At 44.9% G+C, this 27643-nt stretch overlaps 1 protein-coding gene across 2 annotated transcripts; it reads right to left on the reverse strand.

Annotated features, from left to right (window-relative positions):
• Positions 1–11230: 11230 nt before the first annotated feature.
• Positions 11231–26876, reverse strand: CSRP2 (cysteine and glycine rich protein 2). 2 transcript variants are annotated; one of them, XM_054027012.1, is made up of 6 exons: positions 26778–26876; positions 16930–17048; positions 14285–14453; positions 12588–12720; positions 11939–12032; positions 11231–11546 (listed from the first exon to the last, which is right to left on the reverse strand). In XM_054027012.1, the coding sequence occupies exons 2-6, from the start codon at positions 17039–17041 to the stop codon at positions 11470–11472; spliced, it is 585 nt and encodes a 194-aa protein (XP_053882987.1). In that variant the 5' UTR covers positions 17042–17048; positions 26778–26876; the 3' UTR covers positions 11231–11469. The 2 variants fall into 2 exon arrangements, with proteins under 2 accessions (XP_053882987.1, XP_053882997.1); XM_054027022.1 differs by lacking the exon at positions 26778–26876 and adding an exon at positions 23739–23761.
• Between the last annotated feature and the right edge of the window lie 767 nt (positions 26877–27643).

A 27643-nucleotide genomic window follows, 5' to 3' on the forward strand; every position in this document is an offset into this window, starting at 1 on the left:
CTTGCAGTGTTTGTCTTGACTTTTTGTGTCACACTAAATGTATTCAGTAAGCTGTCTAGCTCCATCAGCAATAATATGGGAGAACAGTTGTCTCATGACAGGGTCTAAATAAACCTATTGTGCAGCACAACACATTTCCAGATGTTATTTTGTCCAGTGTAATTCTGAAGAGAGGATAATATAATTGTTTCCTACAGTGTTTTGAAGAAGAAAATTGCAATATCATAATACTGTAATACCATATATTTACTTTTGTAGCACCTTTCCAAAAAGATTCCCGAGTGTTTTACAGATAGCATGAGCCAAATTCTGTGCTAACGTACCTGTTGGCATGCCTCTCTTTTCGTCAGTGGGGTTGCATCAAGTATAAATTTGCTCTGTGTTTTAAAATAAATATTATCCACCAATGAATTATACCATTCTCTGAAGTGGAATATGCTGGCAACACACCATTCCTGCTTTTAGGAAGAACTGGATTCCTTTCTTTTAATAATTTAATTTTTGCAAAGAGAGGGAAAGCAAATTAGAAACTTCTCCTGCTTTTGCTTCACCAATAATAAAGACTGGAAACAACTTTAAGGGCATCTTTGATTCAGCCTTACTGGTAGATACAATTTGTTTTCATTCCTGATATTGTCATGTCAGATTCTGAGAAGTTAGTGGCAGTCTGAGTCTCTTCTCACATCAGTTCTTCTCACATCCACTGGGCCTGATTCATGTGTATATTGGGGCAACTTTCTGCCACTGTGCTAGCACAAACATGCCCTAAAGCCAGTTTAGCCAGCCAGTGGAATTTAAGTGCAAAGTTGAGTAGTAAATTAAACACACCCGTGGCTCCTGAATGTGAGGACATGGAGGAGAGAAATGGGTATGGCCTGGACTTCCTTATGCTTGCCTGATCCTGGACTGACAGAATAGTCCCTTGAGGCTCTTGACAACCAGTTTAAATTTGCCCAAGATGTTGTCATTTATATCAGGGACCAAATTGATGCCGGGATGGACCTTGGGATAAGCACAGTGCAGAGGTAGCTTATGAACACAGCCAAGCGTCTGGCCCACTGACTGAAATGCAGTTAGTCCCGATTTACACGAATATGAGATGAGCATTGGATCCTGATGTCAGTTGATGAAAAATAAAATAGAAAGGGGCAAATTAGTGTAACTTGCACTGATTAGGCATTTTAGCAGATGGGGAAAAATAAATGTAATTTAGACTCTGCAGCAGCAAAAACAAGGTGTGAAACGGAGTAGTGGGACCATGCTGTACCTTCCATACTCCTGTTCCTGGTACACCCTTATTCCAGCCACATGTAACAAATCACAGGGAAGTGAGGGAAAGGGGCAGCAGCTTCAAGGCAATGCTCTTCCCCTTTTCCTTGGACTGGTTAGGAGAAGAATGGGTTGGCTGAGGCTGGGGCCAGAGCTTGCCTTGTGGTCAGGGAGGAGGAGGTGTATCGTCCTTGTACTAGCTCTACGAAGATCAGGGAGGAAAGATAATGACCCTTCCTATCAGAGAGCACTCTGTTGCGGAAAGTCCCATCAAAAAGGGGGTGGGCGGTGGGGTAGTTCTGAGACAGCTGCCAGCAGTGAGAACTGCTGGGGAGAGGGTGGCTTTTGAGGGCTTTGAGGTTGGTTCCTAGACCTGTCATTTGGGATAAACCCTACCATCCACAAACTCCCTATGGAATGTCTACAATTGGAACCTCCCAGGGGCTCCTTTCCCATTAGCCCACCTAATGCCAAATTAGCCCTAGTTACACAAGTATAATTCACAATCATTTTCTGAGCAGCTTACACCACTGATTAGCACCCAAGATATGTCAACCCTGCAACTGGGAGGGAGTCCCCCAGGCCAGGTAGACAGACTTGTGCTAGTGGGGTATAAGCGAACATGCTAAAAATAGCAGTGTGAACCTTGCAGTTCAGATGGCAGCTTGGATCTGCTGGGTCTGGTCTCAGATGGCTAATCCAGGTCTCCGTCAGAGCCGCAATGTCCAGTCTGCTATTTTTGGCATGCTAGCTTGAGCCTGGTAGCACAAGTGTGTCTACCTGGGCTGGGAGGCTCACTTCAGCTGCAGTGTAGACATAACCTTAGAGACTTCCTAACACCAGGCTGAATTTAGTTCTTGGAATTAAATTACTTTAACTCTTGTCCTGTAATTATGTCACCCAAACTCCTAAATACTGTTAAGAGCCTTTTAGACCACAAACCAATGTTATGTTAATTGCTGCTCTTGACTCTAAAATTTTCTTAATTTACACCAGTATAAATCCAGAGTAATTCCACTTAAGTAAATGGAGTTACTCCAGATGTAAGATGGGGTGACAGAGCAGATTTTCATAAAGTTTTTGTTGCTGCTGAAACGTTTGGAATAACTGTGAAAGAGGGATGAAGTCACTTCAATGGTAGTCTAACTGTATTATGTTGAGAGGCATAATTTTGATCATTACGGTTATAGTTTGCTTCCTTGCTTTTCTGTGGTTTAAATAACATAATGCCCGGAGGACTGGAAGCAAAATGGAGCCATGACTAATCATTGTGACTTGCCATAAGGCATGTCAAGAAAACCCCCAATTCTAGTGATGTAAATCACTTCTGATTTCCTTTCCAAGACTTAAAAGTAGTTTTATTTATGATGAAATGAACAATGCACAATATGCCAAATTGTGCAGCTATAGACCAAGCATCCCCTAATTTTGCTGATGCTGTTGTCTGTAAGTATTTGTGTCTACTTACTGTAGCTACAACAAATAATGAAAAGCAGTTGATAAGGAATGTTTGAACTACGCTCTGTTTAGTCTAGATTTTATATGTTTAAGTATATTGTTCTGACTCCTTTGTAGCGTACAGTGCAGCGTCAGCATTTCAACATGCACTTGAGAAGGTGAAGGGCTTCTCTCCATGTATGGGTGTAAAGAATGAATGTACTGTTAATAAATGTAGTCTATGTATTCATGCACTCTGGAATACAGATTATGTGGAGAGCAAGAATTAATCCAACCTAGGAACCATACTAATGCGTCCCCAGTCAAGTTCATGTTTAAAATAAATACACTCCTGGCAGAGGCAGCTTCTTGGGTTTTCTGCTCAATGGGGCTATTTTATAGTGCAAGGGTGCTTACCATTCAGCCTGACACATCTATCTCACCTCTGCTAATGAGGTGAATTTCCCAAGTTGTTAATGTACCTTGGGAAACTGAGAATGATGCCCTAGTTAACCTTTTGGAGCCATATCCTCAGTCATACAAAGGCCTGGTCTACACTGAGTTTAGTTTGAATTTAGCGGCGTTAAATCGAATTAACCCTGCACCCGTTCACACAAGGAAGCCATTTACTTTGACATAAAGGGCTCTTAAAATCGATTTCTGTACTCCTCCCCAACGAGGGGAGTAGCGCTGAAATCGACATTGCCATTTCAAATTAGGATTAGTGTGGCCGCAATTCAACGGTATTGGCCTCTGGGAGCTATCCCACAGTGTACCATTGTGACCGCTCTGGACAGCAATCTGAACTCGGATGCACTGGCCAGGTAGACCGGAAAAGCCCCGCGAACTTTTGAATTTCATTTCCTGTTTGCCCAGCGTGGAGCGCTGATCAGCACAGGTGACCGTGCAGAGCTCATCAGCACAGCCAGAATCAAAAAAGAGCTCCAGCATGGACCGTACGGGAGATACTGAATCTCATCTCTGTATGGGGAGATGAATCTGTTCTATCAGAACTCCGTTCCAAAAGACATTTGAAAAAATCTCCAAGGCCATGATGGACAGAGGCCACAACAGGGACTCAACACAGTGCTGTGTGAAACTTAAGGAGCTGAGACAAGCGTATCAGAAAGCCAAAGAATCAAATGGACGCTCACGGAGGGAGGGGCAACTGATGACTGTAGCTATCCCACAGTTCTCGCACTCTCTGAAAACCATTTGAATTCTGGGTTGAGCTCCCAATGCCTGAAGAGTCAAAAACATTGTCGCGGGTGGTTCAGGGTATATATTGTCAGCCCCTCCTACTTCCCCTCTGTGAAAGCAAAGGGGAAAAAATCATTTCTCGCCTTTTTTCACTGTCACTGTATGTCTACTGGATGCAGCTGGCAGACGCGGTGCTGCAGCGCTACACAGCAGTATCCCCTTGCCTTGCCTTGCGGATGGCAGACGGTGCAGTATGACTGGTAACCGTCATCGTCGTCCCGTGGGTGCTCCTGGCTGACCTTGGTGAGGTCGGTCGGGGGCGCCTGGACAAAAAGGGAGTGACTCCAGGTCATTCTCTTCTTTAAGTTTTGTGTAATGGAGATTCAGTCCTGCCTGGAATATCATGCCAGCTGGAGGCTTCTGCCTCAGGCTGCTCTCCCAGTCGGCAGCACCGCGCGGTCGCACCTACCCCAGCCTACCCCTTGCTCCCAGGGCTCACAATCAGATATGTAGACCTCTACGTTTTGCTGCAAATAAAAAAAATAAAGCTGCCGTTTAGAACTGTCCCCCAACATACATATCCTGGGACATTTTGTATTTTACCAGTGTCAACCAAAGGCCCACAAACAAATGGAGATTCAGTCCTGCCTGTGCTTATCACAGATTCCCATTTTCAGCTATAGGCTGAGCAAGTGCAGAATGATGGTTCACTCGACTTCGCTGTAAGCCAACCGCCCTCCCCACCCCCCTTTGATCTCTGCTTGCAGAGGCAATAAAGTCAGTGTTGTTTCAAATTCATGCGTTCTTTATTACTTCATCACACAAATGGGGGGATAACTGCCAAGGTAGCCTGGGAGGGGTGGGGAAGGAGGGAAGCAACGGGTGGGGTTGTTGTAGGGGCACCCCCTAGAATGGCATGCACCTCTTCATTTCTGCAGGATGTCTGGGGCTCTGACCAGAGCGGCCGTTTGCCTCTCTGGTTCTTTAGTAGGCTTGCCTGATATTCTAGGCAGGACTGATTCTCCATTAGACAAAACTTAAAGAAGAGAATGACCTGGGGAGTCATTCCCATTTTTGTCCAGGCACCCCCGACTGACCTCACCGAGGCCGGCCAGGAGCACCCATGACAGCAGCAGCCGGTATAGTATGACTGGTAACCGTCTTTGCCAACTTGCAAAGCAGCAGACGGTACAGTATGGCTGGTAACTATCTTTGCTAACTTGCAAAGGCAAGGGGATGCCGCTGTGTAGCGCTGCAGTACCGTGTCTGTCAGCAGCATCCAGTAGACATACGGTGACAGTGAAAAAAGGCTGAATGGGCTCCATGGTTGCCATGCTATGGCGTCTGCTCGGGTAATCCAGGGAAAAGGGCACAAAATGATTGTCTGCCATTGCTTTCACGGAGGGAGGATTGACTGACGACATTTACCCATAACCACCCGCGACAAATTTTTGGCCCCATCAGGCATTGGGATCTCAACCCAGAATTCCAATGGGGGGGGGGGGAGACTATAGGAACTATGGGATAGCTACCCACAGTGCAACGCTCCGGAAGTCGACACGATCCTCGGTACATGAATACCCACTGCCGAATTAATGTGCTTAGCGTGGCTGCATGCACTCGACTTTAAACAAGCGGTTGCCAAAAATCGAATTCTGTACATTCGGAGTAATCCCGTAGTGCAGACGTAGCCTAAGGCTGCTTCATGTCACTCTAGTAGCACAAAGCAGCTATAATGCAGATTGACCAGCTAAAGAAGGATCGCCAACCCCACTTCAAGTAGCTTTTAGTGTAGCTGGGGAAAGGTGGTATTAACATGCCCTGGCACTCCCCAGCTGTTGGATTGGTTCCTTGGGGGAACTGGCAGCCAGGCGTTAAGTGAGAGCAACCCTAAGGCTGTCCCCAGGTATGTTGAGGACCAGGTTGGTGCTTGGCCTGGCCCAGGATTGAGGGTGTAAAGGACCTGTCTCCCATAGGACTGTGCATCTTGTGTACAGCCCAGGATGGAACCATGGTCTAGTCACAATGCTTTTTCTCTCTCTTCCAGGCAACTTGCAGGGAACCCTTGACATACATTTACGAAGTATCATTGGTTGGATTCTGCCTTGCTGTGTACATTCAGGATTGGCGATACTGGCATTACAGAAGCTGCATGTGGAGCTGGCACAGAAAGTTAAAAAAAGAAGGGAAAATGTTTCTGACCTGTTAAGTTTTTCCTCAGGGTCTCCTATACCAGTCATAAAGCCTGTTTTTTCAGATTAGCAGTTTTGATTTCAGGCAGGGAGTGAGTTCTATTTTGTAGACAATTTTTCCTGAATTGCTTTTGGCATTTCAACTGAGCCAGCCTCAGAAATATAAAGGGCTTGTGTCATAACATTGAAAGGGCCTGTTGCCATCTCCTGGGATGGAGGAATTATGCCCAAGCATGTGGACTAATATAGGAAATCTCAAAAAATTCAACAAGTGTGGAAATGGCATATGTACACACACAATTCATTGTAGGTGAAAAAAAGATAAATCTTACCACCTCCTGAATTCCTTTTACAGTACTTGAATCCTTTTAAAGTTCTTTTATGATGTGAAGACTGCACCCTATAACTTCATACTGTCCATTACAGTAGCTCTCTTTGAGTCTCAAATGAAACATGCTTTTGTGCAACTGTCAGAATATTTTGATTTGTTAGACTAGATTATACTTCAACATGTGTGTGAACATCACTGCATTCAATTTATCAATGTCATGGGAAGCATTAGATACAGTGGCCCAGAGCCCCAAGAAATGTGGGCACCAACCTCCCATTGAAATCAGTGTGAGGTAGGTGCATAAATAGTAGAGATAGAAAGGGTAATGAAACTGACTGACACCATGGAAAAATTAGCACTAATATTTCAGGGAGAGGTGACAGGATAGCAATATATAACAATAGCGGCACCCGTGTCCTATTTCTTACAATGCTAGAGCTGGGCCACACCCAGTGAAATTGTCAATAATTTAAAAAGGGGTACACAGAATGCATAATTAATTTATCAGAGGGCTAGCCGTGTTAGTCTGAATCTGTAAAAAGCAACAGAGGGTCCTGTGGCACCTTTGAGACTAACAGAAGTATTGGGAGCATAAGCTTTCGTGGGTAAAAACCTCACTTGCATCTGAAGAAGTGAGGTTCTTACCCACGAAAGCTTATGCTCCCAATACTTCTGTTAGTCTTAAAGGTGCCACAGGACCCTCTGTTGCTAATTAATTTATGATACTGCTACCAGCTATTATTGAGGCCATGAGCTAAGCAAGATTCAAAAGGGTTAGACACTGCTAAACAGCAACATCCACAGTTCTATTTTCAATGGCAAAGCTTTAGAGGGAATGTAAATCCTCCTGCATAAAGCACCCACTACCTGTCTCATGTTAGGAGGAAACTTTGCCTCAGTTGGCACATTATTCCATGATTGGCCATTTTTCTTCGAGCACTTTCAGCTGGGCTGTGGGAGGAGGTAGACCTTTGCTTTGAGCTGCTATAGAACTACCTCCTACATTCTATTTTGTAAATGCTGTTTTGCCTCACCCTACTCGCTCTCAAGGGGGAGATGAATATGGCTTGGTCCAAGGGCAACAAACCACTGAGGCCTGTTGTGGCTAGCTTTCAAAAAAAAAGATGGGTGAAGAGTAAGAATGAAGCCTTCCTTAGAGAAAAAAAAACCTAGCTTCATGAATCCACCCTATGCTTCCATCTGGCACTGATGCCTGGACTTGGGGGGCTCTGACTAAGTTATTTCTGAAAACTAGGAGAAACAGGCCATGACCACTGTGCAGCTACCTTTCACTGCTGTTCAGGCCAGTCTAGAAATTGTCAAATTAAATTCTGCAGCTGGTGGTGCAGCCAGGATAAAGAGGTGTGTGCTTAATAGAAATGACCGTGCTGGGGCTCAGATTTACTTGTGGCAGGGGTGTACTCCAGAGCTGTGGGCCTGCTCCTAAACAGCCTGTCCTCATCTATGGGTTAGTCATCCATTGTGTGCCTACTGAACAGGGCCTAGAAGAAGAGGAGACTTTGGCCCAAGCATCAATTTGCTCCTTGAGAGTTTGATTGAGTCATATGCATTCCTTGCATATTGCTTAATGTGAAATGGTCAGATGAGCCCAGTGGAACAGTCTCAGCAATATGCCCCCACTCGGTGTAGAAGCCTAGCTCCTATAGTTGGAGCTTCCCAATCAAGAGCCAGGGAGCAGGTGTTGGCATGGGCTAGCCTTGAAGTTAAGCACTCTTGACTAGCTCTGGTTCAGTCTGCAACTTCTTGACATTTTATTTTTGAACTACAGCAGTCACTAGGAAAGAATAGTGATAGTATTAAAAAACCACTAGTCAGGGGCTTTGTATGCCTCCTTAAAAAAAATCCAAATCATGAGTCCCCTCTGCTGGCTTCACCCCAGCAGTTAATAACTAAACCTTGGCCTGACATCAAAGTTTCCCCTAGGGCTGGTGTGTGTGGTTTCAGTTTGCGTACAAGTCATCTTGGAAGGCCCAGTGTAGAAGCAGCACTTAGTGTTAAAAGGTGCAGTTCTGTGTTGAAAACACCTTGCTTTGTTAACAAACATGCTGAGACCCCCTCTTTGTGTTACTGTTCCTTCTGCAGAGGACTCAGCAAAGACCATTTTCCAATAAGAAAAAGGACAAAAAAGCATTAGTACAGAGACTTCTTTTCTAGCTGTGTGACTGCTGGATCTTGCCCACACACTCATTGATGGTTTGGGGGGGGGGGGGGGGGGGGGCGGAGAGGTTATGAAGGAATTTTCCCCTAGGACAGAGTATTAGAACTTCTTTGGCAGGGTGGGGCATAGGTCACCTGCTGGTTTGAACTAGTGTAAATGGTGGATTCCCTGTAATGTGACATCTTTAAATCAGGAGTTGAGGACTTCAGTAACTCAGTCAGCTGTTAGCAAGGTCTAATACAGGAGGAGGGGGTGATGTTCTGTGGCCTGTGATGAGCAGGTGGTCACACTAGGTGAACTAACCACTTGGCTACTCATGGGTTGCTGGAAGCTAGAAACAGCTATGTGCCCATGGACATGAAGAAATGGCTTTAATCACACCCCGTGCTTTCACACAGCAGGAATGGGAGCCACTTTACCATTGCAACCCCACACTCTGAAGTAAGAGACAACAGTAGTGTGTAAGACTGAAAATATTAGTGGTCATTACATGTAGAGAGACTGATGAAAAGTCCTTGATAAGATGTGATTGAGTGATGCCCTTTTAAGATTTTGTCAGTAGCACCAGAGGGCATTCATGTTTTTAGATACATGCACAAACAACATGCCTGCCTATCTTCTCTATACTTTTAAGTTCCAGCATTAATGCTTGTTGCCTACTTCCCTATTCTACACAAGTAGCCCTCCCCCAGCCTTGGGGGTTGTAACAGTTGATTACAGAGCTGCAGGATTTCAAGGATTCTGTACATTAACTGCCTCATCACCTTCATTTATTATTATTATTGTGGGGGTTGTTTGAAAGGCTTACCTTCCCACTTGGTCAGTTCAAGCCTAGGCTGTTTCTATTAACCCATTATCTGTTTTTCAAGCATTAGAACAAGACTGCAGTGTTCTCTCAGACATGTTTTAGAAGACTGCTAACAGCAATTTATTTGAACCTTAAGTGCTAGTTTGTGCAAGTAGCTGGGGTTTTAGCTTTCATTACTCCTGCAGAAGACAGACAGCCTTGCTTTCTTTCCCAGCACAGGCCACACGCACTATAGTACTGAAATAACTCTGCTGATGACACCTAAGTCACAACTGTCCCTTTCACTGCCTTACAGAAATATTTTCAATTTGGTAATAGCAAGCAGCTTGAACTATTCTAGTTATGCTGATACCTTGATGTAATCTCACTGCTTTGGAGATGGTAGCTGTATCAAAGCTAGTGGAGGAAGTTAGCTACAACAATGCTGGGGTCCCAAAAAACACAACCTCTCCCCTCATATTTTCTATTAGTAATAAAGGCTTTCCTTTTAACTTTGTTTTTAAAGTATTTACTTTAGTCAAACTCCAGGACTGTAACACTGTGCATAGGTTAGACTGGGATCAATAGGGGCTTTAGCTTGGATGATAAATTAAGCTCCTTTTGTTTCTCTCTCCTGAGCCCACCCCCCAATTGCCAGGAGATGGTTTCTTCCCCCACAAAAGATACAGTTCATGAGGGAAAACTACCATGCCTGTATCAGGTCTTAAGTGTTTGAGTTACTTTACTTGGAGACGAGCATCTTCCTGCCAATCAATCACCTTTAAAAATTTAAAAGTGAGAAGCTGAGTCTGTTTGGATGTATAAAGGAAGCCTTGATGGGGGTCCCCCTCCTCCCCCCCCCCCCCCGAGGGTGGGGAGAGGGGTATTTACTCATTTTTACTTTAGGGAAAGATGGTCCTTTGTGCTTTCTTTTGGGCTCAGAGAGAATTTGGAAAGGGATGGTCAGCCCACAGTTGGGTGGCCAGAGATGCTTATGCATCCCACTAGTGGGGTGGGGGTTGTGTCCCTTTTGGTGCCTGAGCCATGGAGGCTTTCACCAACAGCCTGGCTCTTGAGCTCAAGCTGTGGAGACCTAGGTTTTGAGCTCAGGAAATCACAATGACAAGTTCTCATTGTTTTAGGGGTCTGGAGTTTCTCTAGAACTTTGGCAAAAGAAATGTTCACTTCTCCAGCTTTAAATTCTTCTGATGCAGTGTCACTAGTTCTCCAGGAATCCTTCAGGTCTAGCACCTTACACCCTATCGGTGAAATCCTGACCCACTGACGTTACTGGGAGTTGTGTCATTGACTTCAAAGGAGACAGGATTTCACCTAGTATTTCTACAGTGGGCAGCAAGCAGAAGAGTAGACAGAAACTACTAAATTAAGGCAAACCCAAGGCCCTAGGCACACTCACAGTGCTCTTTCCCCCCCCCCCCCAGCTCAGTCCCCAGATGGGCTATCTAGTAATAGCCCATAACTAGAATGCATCTGCTTAGATAAGTGATCAGGGCTCCCTGACCCCTTCTCATGCCAGTGTCCTCTGCTGAGGAGGTGTTGCCAAGGGTACCCCTATTCAGCAGGTCTCTGAATTAACACCCTTATTGGCATACATAGGGCAATTCATACCTGTTTCAGGCTCTCCTCCCTCCCCCAGTCACAAGGGCTAGAAGCTTTTTAGGTTAAGCAGAAACTGGTGTAAACACATGACTCCAGGTGCTGGGGAGCTAGGTCCAAGTGCCTTAATCCAGCACTGGTCTCAAGCTCTTTATACTGGTGAGTCAGGGTAAGCAGTTTTTACCTGATAATTTAAAGATAGGCTAAACAAACAAAAGTAGTCACAATATGCAAAGCTTTATTGAAGTGGAATGACAGTGCTAATAGTGTTCATTAACATGTGGGGCACAAGAAAAATAGAGAAATATGTAGTGCTTTAGTATTTGGTAAAAAGCTCGATCTAAGCAATATTGTTACACACTAGTGGCAGTTTCACAGTAACTAGTAACACTTAAGCTGCGCCTTGTTGCAGAGAAGGCATCTTGGTGAATCCTGATCAGTCTTGGATTTTACTCCTTCACTGAGCATGAACAAGGGCACCTGCTCCCTGGCCATATCCAAATCCTTTGGGGCCAAAGTTCTTTGCATAACAGCCTGAAAGGAAGAAAAAAGCCAATGTTTTCAGAAAGACATGTTAGGATGCCTGCAAGTTACTGGACTTCATTGCTCAGGACTGCTCAGCAGTCTGCTTGCTCCAAAGCAACATTCATGGAAGGATGCTGGAGAATAGAGCATTTAAAGCCATTTAACTATGCCTCAAACAGAACATCACTAAGTAATATTGCACAGTTGCACAACAATTTTGAGCAATACTGCAGTGCTAAAGTGTCCCAACCCTGTCAAAATGAAGGAATCCTTATCAGATGTCAGCACAGGATTCCCACCCCAGAGTGACTCCAGATCTGAACTGAATATCTCTGGTCTTTAGAGAGCATGTTACTCTGAACTGTAAGCAGTTAGGGTTCATGCATGTTTCTTCATCTTACCTTTACAATAAATTTCACCTTCTTTCTCAGTCAGGGTTGTGGATTCTAGACTCTTCCCACACTTAGCACATCGGAAACAGTTTTTGTGCCAAGGCTAAAAGCAGCAAAGAGTACAAGTCATTGTATTTACTAGACACATTAGGTACAAGAGACTCCTGAAAGTAACATTTAAATAGCGATAGGTACAGACTCCTGTAGCCTAAAGCAGACAAGGATCCTACTCCAGGAGTTTTGGGTTTCCTCACAAATAATGAAACATGATTGGTGATCAAGACCAGCTCTTTTAACAGATTGTTTAAGATGCAAGTTGCAAAGAAATATTATGCTTTAGGTAAAACACTAAATACATCTAGGTTTTGCCAGAATTTAACATGACTGCAGCCCCAGCCACATGCATTTGTCTTTAAAACCCTCCCTCACCTCTATCTTGGTTTAAGTGACACTGAACTGGTTTGATTAAATGGCGTTTTCCATGCTGAGAAGTTGCTATACTAAGGGACTTTTGCATCACAATAATTGGCCTACCTGACTTTTTCTGGCTAAACATGCTCAAAAACAGTTTTGTTTTCAGCTGCTCTTGTTTTGATTGTGTCTCCCCTTGTCTCCCACACCCTATTTAGCAAAGAACTTGATCAAAATCCTACTTTACCTTTCCAGCTCCTATTACTTTCTCAGCAGCATAAACAGAATCCCCACATCTAGAGCATTTCTCTGCACCTCCAAATTTCTGAGCGAACTTTGAAGTATTTGGACTTGTTGTAGGTCGGTGAGGAGATGGTGTGCTAGAAGGAACAGGTATATAGTAGGTCAGTCTTGTGCTCCTATTTACCCTCTAAAACAGTGGTCCCCAAACTTTTCATGTCACACACAAACCCTTGCCCCTTTCTGCACCCCTTCTCCCTTGAGCCACAGTCAGGAACCATGGCTGGGAGTGTGGCTGCAGCTCCTGGGGAGGGGAGGGCTGGACAGGTAAGGAGGCCAAAGCTGTGGCCAGAGCTGTGGTTGGGGCTAAGAGCCAAGGGCCAGGGTCAAGCTGAGGGCAGACCAGGGCTGGGTGGCCCTCCCTCCCAGCCATGTCCCCTGAACGTTCCTCCATGTCCCCTTACAAGGGCACACTGCTCTAGGAGGAGGAGAGCAGGGAGATATCTGAATATGTGCTACAAATACACAAATTATTTGTATTTAGTTAACCTAGGTTTTGCCAGACTCCATAATGACTGCAGCCCCAGCCACATGCATTTGTCTTTAAAACCCTCCCTCACCTCTATCTTGGTTTAAGTGACACTGAACTGGTTTGATTAAATGGCGTTTTCCATGTTGAGAAGCTGCTATTTTAAGGGAATTTTGCATCATAAGTGGCCTACCTGGCCCTTGTATTTAGTTAATGACTGCATGGTGTTAAGTTTCCTCCATGTCATAATACTGCCCAGTTATCCAGAAGGCATAAACACCGCAAAGTAGTATCTAATACTGACTTGATGAGCCATTCCCCAAGTCAGTATGCCAGTTTCTAAATTAAATTTGGAGATACTGACTGAACAACCTCATGAGAATTTACATCTCAACTGTTAAAAATCTAGAAGCTGGAATTTTAATGGAACTAGATGTCCAAGTTAAGCCTTTCGTGAAGTCATCAGAAGTGTGTACTAGTTATGGCATTTGCTGTTTAGATAGCAAGCGCCAACTCTGAGCAGGTTTTGATACATCTTTAAGTACTTTTACCTAGCCTGCTGTAAGAACCAATTCTATCACACTTTTGCTACTACCGGTAGCTAGCCCACTAGTTGCTATATCCGAGACTGAAATTCACTTTAAATTTAGACAGAGCAGGATTAAGTTTCTGTATAGAGATTTAATGTCTATACAACATCAAATCCTCCTTTATTTTAATTCATAACTAGAACACAACCTTGTCAAAGCTTAGTGTATGAGCCTATCAGCCAGTAAGTAGGATTGGACTACTAAACAAGCCATGTTGGCAATCTTTACACTTGCATAAAGCCAGTAACCAGCACAATATAATTTTTAATCAGAGAGATTAAAAGCTTGATCCTGAAGTCCTTGCCTACAGGTAACTCCCACTGATATCAGTGGAAGTTGTGTGCATCAGGACTGCAGGAACAGGCATCATGGGTTCAGTGCACCTCTGACCTGCACAGTGTCTCTACTTCAATATTCTGCTCTGGGATATGCTGGCATTTTGATGTGTGTTTAGATCACAGCCACATTATACATCTGTAACAGCATTTGGCCTTTAACTCCTGCATGAAGAGCCTTTGGCACAACATGAAGATCACATGCCAACTGTATATCTTGCCATTAGATATAGTGAAGAGTTGAACTTACTTGTCATGCTTGATGCCCAGTCTCTCGCCTCTGTCCATGTTGAGCGTGCCTGCTCCTTGGCCATAGCCATAGCCTTTAGGACCATACTTTTTTCCATAGCAGGACTTGCAGTAAACCTCATCGTCATGAATTGCTACAGTTGTGCTGTCTAAGTTTTTCCGACAAACCACTGGAAAAAAGTTTTAAATTGTCAGAAGGGGCCATTTTCAACCATAGCACATGAAGTAAACCAAAACGTGTCAAATGCCAGATGTCACAGGTTCTCCATCCACAGTTCTTCCTAATGAACTGTGGAACTGCTGAAAATTAGAAGAGGCAGCTTCTCTTTTGAATTGGTGAATTATGTTTAGTTCATAAAAAGGCTCTATTCCCTCCCACCCTTGTAATGCTTACATTTAAAGAATGGAAATTTGCTGTAGTTTGATTAATGAGGTTACACAGAAAACCAGATACTAAAGTCAGCAATTTCCTCTCTTGCTTCAAGTTACATGGAAACAAGCATCTGTATCAGTGCAGAAGCATTTACCTGGCTGACTGTTCACAGCCCTCTGTTCACATAGACAAACTGCTTCCCCACAACTTTTGTAATGCTATTATAGATCCTGGGGTTCTGTTTACTTTTTATGGATACCAGACTAGAACTGTAAACCCAGGAACCAGATTGCTTTCAGTAGCCTATGATGCAATTATTGGGTATCTTTCTATTGCAAGTGGCTGATCCTCCTTTTCCAAGGAATGCAGAGCTTCAGGAAGAATGAAAGCAGGTGTGAACAAGAACATTTTAGCAGGCAAGAAAGAATTGGATGTATTATGGAGATTTAACTCTGTCCTCCGATCAGAGACTTGCCCAAGGTCATATCAGTAAGGACTACAGCTATTTCTGCTTCCTCTCTTCTCAACACTGCTCTTGTAACTACGTTTAGTGCCCTTTCTTCAGTCATAGCATTTTGAGGTCTGTACAGGATACAGGTTGGACTGAAAGCCCAACTACAACCCAGTTCTCTAAGATTTAGCTAAAAAAAGCAGTAAGCTTCAAAATACACAAACCTTTGTTTATTGCATTGATTCTGTAGACCAGCAGTTCTCAAACTGAGAGTCAGGACCCCAAGGCGAGTCACGACACTGTTTTAATGGGGTTGCCTGGGCTGGCGTTAGATTTGCCGAGGCCCATGGCCAAAGCCCGAGCCCCACCACCCGAGGCCTTCAGCCCTGGGCAACCGGGCTCAGGTTACAGGCCCCCTTAGGGTGGTGGGACTCAGGCTTCAGTCTGCCCTCTTGGGGTCATGTAGTAATTTTTGTTGTCAGAAGGGGGTAAAATGAAGTTTGAGAACCCCTGCAGTAGACAGTTGATACATGGCATTTTATAATTAAGAGCAATTAATCAGTTTTAAAATACACTAAGTCTCTATGTTTTAAGCTCAGCAAAACATAAACATGACCTTGGTTTAGTATGTTTCACCGAGTGAAGCCAACCAACTGTCTGACTGCATGTTCCAAGTTTCTAATAGGAGAAACTCCTATAAAATCTGAACTTAAGCCAACTGAGCCACAGCCAAATAATTTGTTATAATTGCTGTAGAGTACCGGGAAAAGGAACATAAACACACCTATATCCCATCGTCACACATAGATGGGATGTTGCATCTATTCGTGGCAAGCTAGTTTTGAAAGTTTTCCCATTTGTAACTGTAGCTTCCTATAAACCAAGGCTGAACCCTAGTTCTGGTCCCCAGAGAGCTGAGGCCAGAAAGCTGGGCAAAGTGACATGGCATACTTGCAATAAGTTGAAGTACTTTGATTTTGTTAGACAGGCAGTTGGCGAATTTATAAGATTACCTTTTTCCAAAAAATCAACAATCTTTACAGCAGAAAAAGCTAAATTTGATGCCTGAATGAGTTGGTTAGACTGAAAAATAGTGACTTGGACTCTACCCATCTGAAATAACCCACAGCCTCCTATGCCAAGGAGGGCTAGGATTTTGGCTCTGCTACATGTATTAGTTAGAAATTCAGCCAAACTACTGATGCTTTAATATCTTACACAATCTACATGGACCTGGGTGAAAGAGGGAAGGGGGTAGGTTCGTTTAATTATTCCTTCAGCCCTCCATCTATTTTCCAACAGATTCAGAGGCAGAAGCTTGGCTCTACAAAACTGTATCTAAACAAATCCAGCCTTCTTGCTGTGCCATTACCTATCGGACAGAATTCAAATGTAGGTTTCTCACTCCAAAATATGTTCCTTGCCTTTTACAGGCATAAGGTTGTGAAGGAGAGATCTAGGCTCAGTTTAACAAGTCTCTTTATGACCTCTCCCACACCAGAGGGGACGGACACTCTCAGTGGTTCTGGATGAGCTCTCCCTCTGACACGGAGGTCCTTATGAGGCATAAGGGAAAGGGTGGCAAGTTAATCTAAGTGACAGCATTCATAGCATTCCTGAGGGCCCCCCAAAATTGGGGCACTCTGGCAACTTGCACTGCCATTCAGTTTCCCCAAGTGCCAAGTCAGAGCCTTTATTATGTAACCCCTAGGAATACGTTTGTAGAAGAGCATCTTGCTCGGACACTGTTCAGTCTGACATGCAATAGAGCCACTGCAGAGAGTTGGCAGACAAAAAAAAGCAGCATGTGAGGAATACTTACTGCAGAGAAAGCAGCATCTGTGGAAACTCCTCCCATCACACTGAACCTCTTCAGCATGGTAGACTGTTCGTCCACAGGCACCGCACTTGTTACCTCCTCCCCAGTTCGGCATCCTGACTCTGTGGAAGATACACCAGCAGTTCGAGACAGAGCAGCAAGATTAAGATTGTTCACTGAATTGTTCTCAGAGTCAATACAAAAGAATCTGTGAGCTATGAACTGTAGTCATTTAACACAATGCTGCTGGTCTGCCAGATTTTTGGCTGTTTTGAGCCTAGTTTTATAAGAAAGTGTCTATAGTAGTCAGATTGTGACTATTAAACACATTCTACATCCCAGATAGTACTCATAGGGTCAAATAGCCTTTATGGGCTTATCTGTAATGCTGCAGGAGCCTCCAAATAAGCTTAGGGAACAAATCTTTAAACACTTAAGTTCCCACTGTTGTATGCAATATTGCTTGGTGCATTCAACAGAATGACCTGGAAACAGAAGATACTGCCTCCCCAAAACCACGTTTTACATTCCCTGTTCAGGATTTTGAAAGTTACATGAATTGGATATGCACAAAGTTGCATGCATAATGGCTTTACTGTACCTTGAATGAACACCCTCCCAGATGGATGTAATTTTAGTTTCTATGCTTCATTAATCCTGTTTCTCTTCTGAAAGAAGCCAACCAATTGTGCCAACAAAGATTGTTTTTCTGCAGAGTCAAAATGGCATAAGCCATAAGGTTTGCCTCACTGGAGAGCAATTTGCTATGCTAAGAGTTGTTTTTTTCTGAACTAGTGTCTGAAATTTAGTGGTTAATGGGGATTATTACTGAGGCATCCTCATGCTAGTGACAAAAACCTCACCTTCACCAGGCAGGTATGTTTTGTGAGCCCAAATATTCAAAGTAGAATTTTGTGAAAGAAAATGGCTGATAACCACAAGCATGTAGTATTATTTCTTGTCATGTACTAAGCTGTAGTAAATTTTAGGAACATCATTATTGCACTTACTGGTTTGATACTTAAATATTTGCTTGTGGAGAGACTCCACCCCCTACAGCATAAAAGGAAAGCTGGTGCTGCTACGATGGCACTTCTACGAATGCCAAAAGCTAACTGCTGAAAAAAGATTTCCAATTTAATCAGAAGAGCACTACAGTTAAGGTAGACACTGGGAGGCCCTTGGGACAACTGGATTTTGTTTCTCAAATGAAACTGTTCATTACTTGTAATAAAGACATTGTTAGTTCTCTCACTGCAACAGCACTCCTCTATAAAGCAGATTTAAAGTCAGGATTTTAATGAGAAAATAATCTCAGAGTTCAGCTGCTTGTTTCCTCATGCCCGCTCCCCTTACTTTTTTCTAGTTGTTGCTCTTGTTCCTCCCCCACCCCACTTTCAGACCTGTCTTTGCTGTTCCTACTTGCTACTGCCCTTTGGGGAAAACAAGTAGTCGGTATGACTCTTGACCATGGGCAGAGGGTATAATAGGCCAGGGGAGGCTGCAGCTGGCCCTCCCTAGGCTCCAGAGAGATTAGTGATGAACCCAGAATGCTGAGTGGCAAATACCACCTCCTCAGCCACCCCAGAACCTGCATGGGACATATGAAAAGCTTCTTCTGATGCAAGTGAGACCCTTGATTGGGGTCTGGGGAAGGGAGGCGCGGTGCACCTGCAGCTGGCCTGGGGCTCCTCCGGTCAAGGGGAGAGCACTTGGGCCTCCAGCCAGCCCAGGGCACCTCCAGCCAAAGGGGGGGTGCATCCTCCAGGTGGGAGGGTTTGTGGCTCTGGCTGCAGGGGCTAGCCTCCCCAAAGGGGGACTCCACCCACCGCCCATGCTCTTGATAGTTTCACTGCTGTCTGCAGGGTTTCAAATTGGAGTTGTGAGACTGACTCGTATCATTTTAATTGCATTTTGCAGCTTGGCAAACCAATAAGCAGCAGAGGAACTGCTGCTGCCCACCTATAGACTCAAAAAAAAAAAAAAACACCCACACTCCTCTGGTTTATGTTCAGTTTACATTTGAAAAGTTTCTGAAGAGACCTTAGCTAAAATTTTAAAAGAAAGTTAATTTCTGTAGAAAGAGAACCATGCATACATCATGACCAACTCCTACCTCAGCAGATCTGTAGGGTTTCTTCCCAAGCACCACAGTTGGCACTATGGTGTCTAAAGAGAAGCTAGGCTAAGCACCATTCATTTAGTTTTTTATATTCTTCCTTTCCCCAGGCACGTGTTTTACAAGCCAGACAGGGTTGCCAACTTTCTAATTGCACAAAACCAAATAGCCCTGCCCCACCCCTTCTCCAAGGCCCTGCCCCCTCCATCTCCTGCTCTTCCTCACCCCCCCCCCCCACTCTCCACTCACTTTCACCAGGCTGGGGCAGGGGTTGGGGTGTGGGAGGGAGGTGAGGACTCTGGCTGGGAGTGCAGGCTCTGGGGTGGGGCCAGGGAGGGTCAAGTAAGGGGCTCTGGGCTGGGGCAGAGGAGAGGGTTTGGGGTGCATGGTCCCAGTAGCACTTACGGCAGCTCCCAGGAAGCTGCCACCTTGTCCCTGCATACATGGATGGCCAGAGAGGCTCCATGCGCTGCCCTTGCATCTGCAGGTGCTGCCCCAGCAGCTCCATTAGCCAATGGGAGCTGTGGAGCCAGCCCACGGGGCAGGGGCAGTTCTTGGAGCCTCCCATGTGTGTAGGTGCTGCAGGGACCTGGCAGTCACTCCCAGGAGCTGCATAGAGCTAGGGAGCCCTGCCTTAGTCCTAAGCCCCTACTACACCTCCAACTGGACTTTTAATGGCCTGGTTGGCAGTGCCGACTGGAGCCGCCAGGATCCCTTTTCGACCGGCTGTTTTGGTCGAAAACTAGACATGTGGCAACCCTAAAGTCAGAGCAACACTCCTCCTACTTACAAGATCTTCCCCTTTGCCATCTTTTTGCTTCCAACACCATCCTTAACCTTCAGACTTTAGCTGCTCAGCTCATTATTTTCCCCATTGTGCAGCCCTAATTCAAAATGAGGAGCTCTGTTCAAGTAGCTCCACCTGCCTTAGAGTTAAATTGAGCTTCAGATACCTGTGGAGGGGTGGCATGGTGTGTCCTACAAAGGAATGCTTCCGAGTCACTATCTTTGGGAAACCGTACTGTATTAAGCATATGAATGGCTTGTGCATCTTTGTAGGCCAAGGACTGTATCCACTCCATGGGGCCTGGGTTACCACAGCTCCTCGAGGAACTGAAAACAATGAGGGGGCGAGGGGGGGGGGGGGGAAGAAGAGGAAGAGGAGATGATTAAGGCAAAGCACTGAGGTCATAAACACCTCCAGGGAAGTATCACCTGCTTGGGAGGCTCTCAAACCAGATTCTCCAGAGACCAGACCAAGGATTTTGGAATAAGTGGACTGACCTTAAACTGTCAGGGCCTTCATTCTGGTTCCTAATCTAGAGACCGATCAGAACTTTAGCCACAGAGGAAACCCAGTGGTGGGATTTGAAGGGCTGACACCTACCAGAACCCCAGACTGGCATTGGGGTGACCTTTGGTGTTCTTTTATTGTTATTCTATGCTGTCTTCAACGTTTTTCCTTCAAGAGTAAACATGCTTGCTTAGAAGGAGCTGTGTGGTAACTTATCACAACTAGCAATACTGTTCACAGCCCTTGCAGAGAAAGTCAAGTCAAGTGTAGGCACTAGCCTTTAGGCAGACTGGCTTGCTGGGGATATCACAGTGTAGATCAGGGAGCTATAAAGCCTGAAAAAAAATCCAGTCAGAAACAAGTGAGATGCAGGTCTCTGCCCAGGAGAGGGAAGGGCTGGGAGCTGGAAACCTTTAAGTGGGTGCCCTTGGGGGAAATCATAAAGGGGAAAATACAGGTGCCCTTGTACTGAAAGTGTGACAGCATGCCCACAAAAGGAGTGTTGCTAAGTAACTAATAAGAGACCTTTGCTCAATGGGATGGGGGGGGAAGACAGCCACTAGTGGAATGTGGGAAAACAAGATTAACTGATTAACTCAAATGGGGACATCTTAAGTGAATTCTTAAGCAGAGGTTTACGGAACTGTTCTGTTTAATACAGAAGTGGCTTAGTAGCTGTTCCATTTATGGTGGGGACATTAATTTAATTACTGAAATATTTCTTTGTGCAAACTTTCCAAGAGCTTAGCACTGTTGCTTCTCAATGGGTTGGCAATAATGAATACTCTGAGCAGGCTAGTAAGATTTGTTTTATGACACCACTATTTGTCATTCTTGGCCTCACTGTAGAGTCTAAAAATTAAGATTCCATTTCTTTTATTCAAGTGTTTGGCTGTGCTACCACACAGCAGCTGACATCAATCATGGCAAACAGGGTCCTCTGAAAGAGGGATACAGGCTGCATTCCTCTTCCAAACCCTTGTACATTAACTGCAGAATGGAGAAGAGATTCCTTCCCACTTTGTACGTGTCTCAGAGAACATGCCAAGTTGAAATTTTACTAAATAAGCTTCTTTCTTGGCCCTTACAGGGCTTTGGCACTGTTACAAGGCACTGACCTGCCTTTTGTTTTTGATTTTCACATTTGAACACACACACAAATATTCTTGTAAGAAAGAAGATGGAATTAAAGAAGAAGGGCAGCCTCAGTGATGGGGTATAGGGACTGAGACCCAGGTTCATAGCCTTTCTGGGAGAGTCAGTTAGTCTACCCTGGGTCTCTGCTCCCCATCTGTAAAATAGGGAAAGCACTGCCATACCTCAGAGAAGCACTGAGAGGATAAAATCCATTATGAATTACAAGATGCAGATACTACTGTGATAAAGGCCATGCAAGTACCTAGACAGAATTTAAAGGAAGTCAGAATTTGATGTTCTTAAGGCTTTTGATTTTCAAACTTCAACAAAGGTTAGTGCTTCAAGAAGGTGGGTGTCCCTGACGAACCCACGGCCAACTGTCCTCCCCTTTAACATTCCCATGGGAGCTTCTACAGCAGCAATAGCAGTATTTCTTGAGCTAATCAGCACAAGTCATCCAAGCAGTTGAGATTAGAAGACAGACTTCAGTGAGAAGCAGTCTGTTAATCTGTTCCACATACAGCACCTCAGAGTGGTCAGATAGCTAGAGAACACTATACGTAGTCTGCCCTAAAGATCAATTCTTTCCACTTAAAAGCTAGATATCAGTTGTTCTGTCTACATTATTCTAACATGAGCTATGCTACACATTAGAGCCCCACAGGCAGATTAATAACATTCTGATTTCAGTTCTCAGAAGGGTAGTGAGGATGCTGTAGCTCATGAAAGCTGCTTGCAGAACTTGATAAGCCTTCTGCTAGTTCAGGCAGGCCTTTAATGAATGTAAGAGCCATTGACGTGGTACTAAGTTTTCCAGATGTTTGTACCAATGGTACCCTAGAATTCTGAACCATTTTGTTTTTAATGAGTTCTTGGCAGCCACCCTCTTCTCCAGAGGAGCGTACACCTGGACTTCCAGTATGTGCCTGCCAAGAGGTACTTAATTCTATCCCCTGCACCCCTTCTCAGAGCGGTGCTCTTATTTACTCCACATTGAAAGCCACAATTATACTACCCCCCTCCCATTCCCCAGTTCAGTGCCGTTCACTGATGGGAATATAGGGTTAAGTCAGCAGTCACTAGCATTTAGGCAATTTTTTGAAAAAATAAACAAATTCAAGTGTTTGAGATGTTTCATACTACATTAAGAAACACCTTATCTTAAAGGGATTTGCTTGCCCTTGCTCAGTGATTGGTCTAGGAACTCACATTTCATACTATGTTAAGTAAAGCATTTGTCTGAGGATTGGGCAAGAATTCTGTAGGCGGCTGACCTTAAAGCTTTGATTCTTATTGAAGATTGGACTTGTGTTTTTTGCATTTAAACATGCACAGTGTGTAAAGTCACAAGTAGGACATCTTGCCTAAGGGGCAGTCCAGAAAAGAAGCCAACTTTAACCCTTCAAAAGTTTTAGCCATGACAGAGGGCTCAATGTACTGTAAGTGAAGGACACAAGAGCCAAAATTGATCAAGATATTTTACCTAGAACAGTGAATAGGCAATATGCTAAACAGCAGCATGTGGGGAAAGTGCTAAGCCACACTCCCATGGAATGCAAAGGGATCAAGGCAGTGAGGATGCCTCAAGAATACCTAGAGGCAGCTACTGTGCCCTGCAATTAGGTGCCCAACCCTGTTTGCTACCAAAAGAAGAGATGTGTACACACAATAGGAGGTGCACGGGTAGAGCTATGCCTTCCAGGCAGCTCCCCATCCAGACGCCTTCTACATTAGCTACACATTAAAAATGATACCTGGGTTTGAGTTTCCACTGGATGCAATCAAAAGACTAGAGTTTTGTAAGAGCCAGCCAGGAGCAGAAAAGCTATAAAATTAAAGCAACAGGAACCTAAAGAGTGGGGCTACTCCCATGCACATAATATTTTACATAGAACTGCATGAAATGTTCCCATAGCTGAACAGTTCACGACCAACTTGTTTTCACAAGCTAACTGCAAACAACTGTTCCTGGGTTTTGGGAGTCCTGGCCGATGGGAAAATGCAACATTTTATACTTAATTTCTCCTGCTCTGCTGTGCCCCCCCAAACTGACACTTTCCCTTTTCCACTTCAATATTTGTCCCACTTCAACTAGTTGGGTCTAACAAGTATGCAGATACTAGCATTATCACTACAACACTTCCATACAAGAGCATGTACTAGTACAATCTCCCCATGGCACACAAGAGCCCAGTGAGCCACCTTCGATACTAAACAACCAACCATAAAAAAAAAAAAAAAAAAAAATCCACAAACACATACCACTGATTGGAGAGGTCATGGGGCGGTGAGCTGTTTGGAATCCTGTTGGGAAAAACACGGCAAAACTAGGATGCTCTGAGCCAATGGAGATTGCCCCATGCCCTCAACACAAGAGGACTGTTGCTTTGCATTCCACTGGATGAGAGGACTGTCTCCTGCAGAAGCCCTGTAAGTTTGTTTACTGAGCACAAGGAGCTGGTTCAACCATTCAGTCATGGAACCTGACAAAAATAGCCAGAGTCCTCACCCCAACTATCCAATCTGCACAAAGCTGCCTCAAAAAAACCTCACCTTAGAGTCTGGAAAATGTTGTACTACTTTTAGACTGTTTTTGTGTTTTTTAAAAAACTGCATCTGGGGGGGAAAACTAACTATGATGCGGTCATAAAATGGCAACCTAGAAAGAGGGAAATGTGGAGTGTTTACTATTTAGTGTTTAGAAGTACTTAGTATTTCTAATTTCTACTGACAGGCTGTTGTAGCATGAGATTCCTCCCCTCCAAAAAACCCCTAAAAAAACAAACATGCAAGTTTTAGATAGGAACAGTCTTGTGCAGCATTGTCAGCACTCAATAGTTAGATAACTGCTGTTTACTTGAACTTCTGGAAGTAAACCCTGCTTCAGAAAAGAGAGCCCTTGCTTATGAAGTTATGTGACGAGAGCTTTTGGGGGAAGGGAAGGGGAGAGAATCTTTCAAGCTACTAATCTGACATCAAGCCAATTTTAGATGTACATCAGACTAGCTTTTCTAGTAGCTTCACCAATACCGACCACACCAAGCCTTTCTAGTCATGTACTACACAACAACATGTGTTACTATGTAACCATTGTGACAGAAATACCTGTTTAAAATATAATTGTTTTGGCCAGGAACATAAGTAATCAGCTTGGCAAGCTAATATGCCTATGTGCACACATATCCACTACAGTGGAACCTCAGAATTATGAACACCAGAGTTACAACTTGACTAGTCAACCACACACCTTATTTGGAACCGGAAGTACACAATCAGGCAGCAGCAGCAACAAAAAACAAACAAAAACCCCACAACATGCAAATACAGTACCGTACTGTATTGAATGTAAAATAATAAAAATACCAAAGGGAAAGTTTAAAAAAATTAGACAAGGTGAAGAAACTCTTCTGTGCGGGTTTCATTTAAATTAAGATGGTTAAAAGCAGCGGTTTTCTTCTGCATAAAGAAGTTTCCAAGCTGTATTAAGTCAATGTTCAGTTGTAAACTTTTGAAAGAACAACCATAATGTTAGGAACATTTCAAAGTTACCAACAACCTCCATTCCTGAAGTGTTCATAACTCTGAGAGGTTCTACTGTATACACTTTTCCACAGGTATCAGATAAGTGAATTTATATTGCTTCATAAACTGATGTTTTGAATTTATGTATGTTAGTCCACGCACACCTTCCTGCCTTCAGTCAACTCAAACTTTGAAATGCAAACCCTCCAGACCTCTTATTCGATTTTGCAGCAACTCTTCCCTCTCTACCCTCCCAAATGAGGATGGAGATTCATAGATAGTAGAAGATATTGTTGATCTCACTACCGCACAACAAGTTGGGCCACTGATTCTGCACTACCATTTCCCCAACAGAAACTGCTGGTTAGTTAACTTAGCTAATGTAATACCATATAGCCGGGTAGGCAACCTATGGCACGTGCGCCAAAGGCAGCCCGCAAGCTGATTTTCAGTGGCACTCACACAGCCTGGGTCCTGGCCACCAGTCCAGGGGATCTGCATTTTAATTTAATTTTAAATGAAGCTCCTTAAACATTTTAAAAACCGTATTTACTTTACATACAACAATAGCTGTTATATTATAGACTTATGGAAAGAGACCTTCTAAAAACATTAAAATGTATTACTGGCACACAAAACCTTAAGTTAGAGTGAATAAATGAAGACTCGGCACATCACTTCTGAAAGGTTGCTGACCCCTGCTATATAGGGTAGTTTTAGGAGACCAAGTTATTGCAAGTATCAATCTAGTATATCCAAATGTATATATGCACACCAGGCTCAAGGCATTTCTAGTAAACTACTAATTAGTAAAGCACCCACTGGTATCGGCATTATTTAACCATCCAATATCCAGGGATTTAATTTGACCAAGGAGAAAGGCAGGGCCGGATTTCCAATTAGACACATGCCTAGGGGCACCAGCATCCTAAGGGCACCTCCCTAAACTGTGTGCTACACAAACATCAACTGTAGGCAGGGTGGGCATTGAAGATGCTGTGCCTAGGGGCATGGATGGTGTAACTCCAGCCCTTAGCCCAATGAATCCAATATATTTTAGCAAAAATGCCTAGAATTGTTGGACACTTAAGTTTACTAGGAGACAACAAAACCCACACAGGTGGTATTTTGTTCTCATCAGGTAGCAAAAGCCATTTTGCTACCATTTTAAAATCACTGCCTAGTCACTCGAGGCTTGTCTGCCCCATTGCTGGTTGGGCCAGCTTCAGGCTCCAACACGAATGCACCGCCCCAAGGAGTCATTGCACTCAGGAGGCAAGACATGCCAGGGTACAGTGGATGTCCCAACACGAAGGATGTCAGGATAGGAACTGGTAGACAGTGGCTCAGCTTCACAGGCCCTACACGGGGTCATGAACCCCGAAGCCTTTCCGTGAGCCACCTGTAATGACGCCAGGCCCCGCACGGAAAGCCCAATGGCTGGGGGTTGTTGAAAGGCGGCAGTAGGAACTCCGGTCAGGGCAGCGGCGGCGTGTTCTGCACTAGCCCGACACCGCGGGCCCCTGCTCGCCACCCCGGGAGTCACGTCTCTGACCCACGCCGCAAGCCGGCAGGGGGGGAGCGCGAAGCCTGCGCGCGGGCTGTTAAGTAGCCCTGGGGAGCGCGTGTCCAGGGCACCTCGCAGCCAAGCACCGCCCAGCAGCCCCCGACTCGGACCGGCCAGACCCCCAGTCACAAGGCGGGGCCCCGCTGCAGCGCCAGCGCAGCCAGACGCCGTCGGCTCCGGGCAGCGTGGCAGGGGTGCGGGCGGATACTCACCGCAGCGCAGTAGCTCAGGGAACGCAGCCGGTCTCACTCACTAGCCGCCGCTGGAGCCTATTTAAAGGGTCCTAGCGCGGCCAGGGCGGAGCTAGAACGGGGAGCCCCGCCCCGCCTCCCCGGCTACTCCCCAGCCCCCACCCCTCGCCCTCTGGCCGGCCCCACTCCCCAGCCATCGGTGACCTTTAACCAGAGGTCTCAACTTCCACCCCTCCCCCCAGGCTCCGGCCGTGGGTCAGAGGCAGAAGCCTGCGGGAAGGTTGGGGTCGCAGTTTGCAGGAGCTCAGCCCCGCGTGCGGGCGGCTCTGGGAGTGCTCAGCTGGGGAGCTGGACTGCAAAACTCAGCAGCCGCACTGGTGTGTGTTAATCTAGGGCTGGGCGTGTAGGTAGTTTGGATATGGGGTTTTATTCCCAGTCCTCCCCCTCTTCTCACCCCGCTCCCACCCCATAGCCGTCAGACAGCGGAGTTTCGCTGGCTGGTCTGAGACTGAATGTCGCCTAAAACTGCAATCCGGGGTGACCACAATAAACCAGTTTCAGACTGCACGTTTCACTCTGCTTTCTTCCTCCAAAGCAGCCCATGGCAAGCATCTGGAGTAAGTGTTCAGGCTCCGTTAACACGGATCCTTCGGCACCCACTTCAGAGGATGGTGGTAATCAGATGGTAGACATCTTAAAAAAAAAAATCTGTCTAGCAGAAAACCCTTCTTTTTGCAAAAAGAAGAACAGGAGTACTTGTGGCACCTTAGAGACTAACAAATTTATTCGAGCATAAGCTTATGCTCTAATAAATTTGTTAGTCTCTAAGGTGCCACAAGTACTCCTGTTCTTCTTTTTGCGGATACAGACTAACACGGCTGTTACTC

Source organism: Malaclemys terrapin, chromosome 1 (genome assembly GCF_027887155.1).
Source record: "Malaclemys terrapin pileata isolate rMalTer1 chromosome 1, rMalTer1.hap1, whole genome shotgun sequence".
In the NCBI taxonomy this organism is placed as follows: Eukaryota; Metazoa; Chordata; order Testudines; family Emydidae; genus Malaclemys; species Malaclemys terrapin.

Excerpts from the sequence above, each read along its gene's own strand:
- CSRP2 (XM_054027012.1), bottom strand. The coding sequence starts at position 17,041 with ATGCCGAACTGGGGAGGAGGTAACAAGTGCGGTGCCTGTGGACGAACA. Across the intron at positions 14,454-16,929 it reads CAGATGCTGCTTTCTCTGCA|TGGTTTGTCGGAAAAACTTA; the intron begins GTAAGTATTCCT and ends ACTTTTTTCCAG. Across the intron at positions 12,721-14,284 it reads CTGGGCATCAAGCATGACAA|CACACCATCTCCTCACCGAC; the intron begins GTAAGTTCAACT and ends TGTTCCTTCTAG.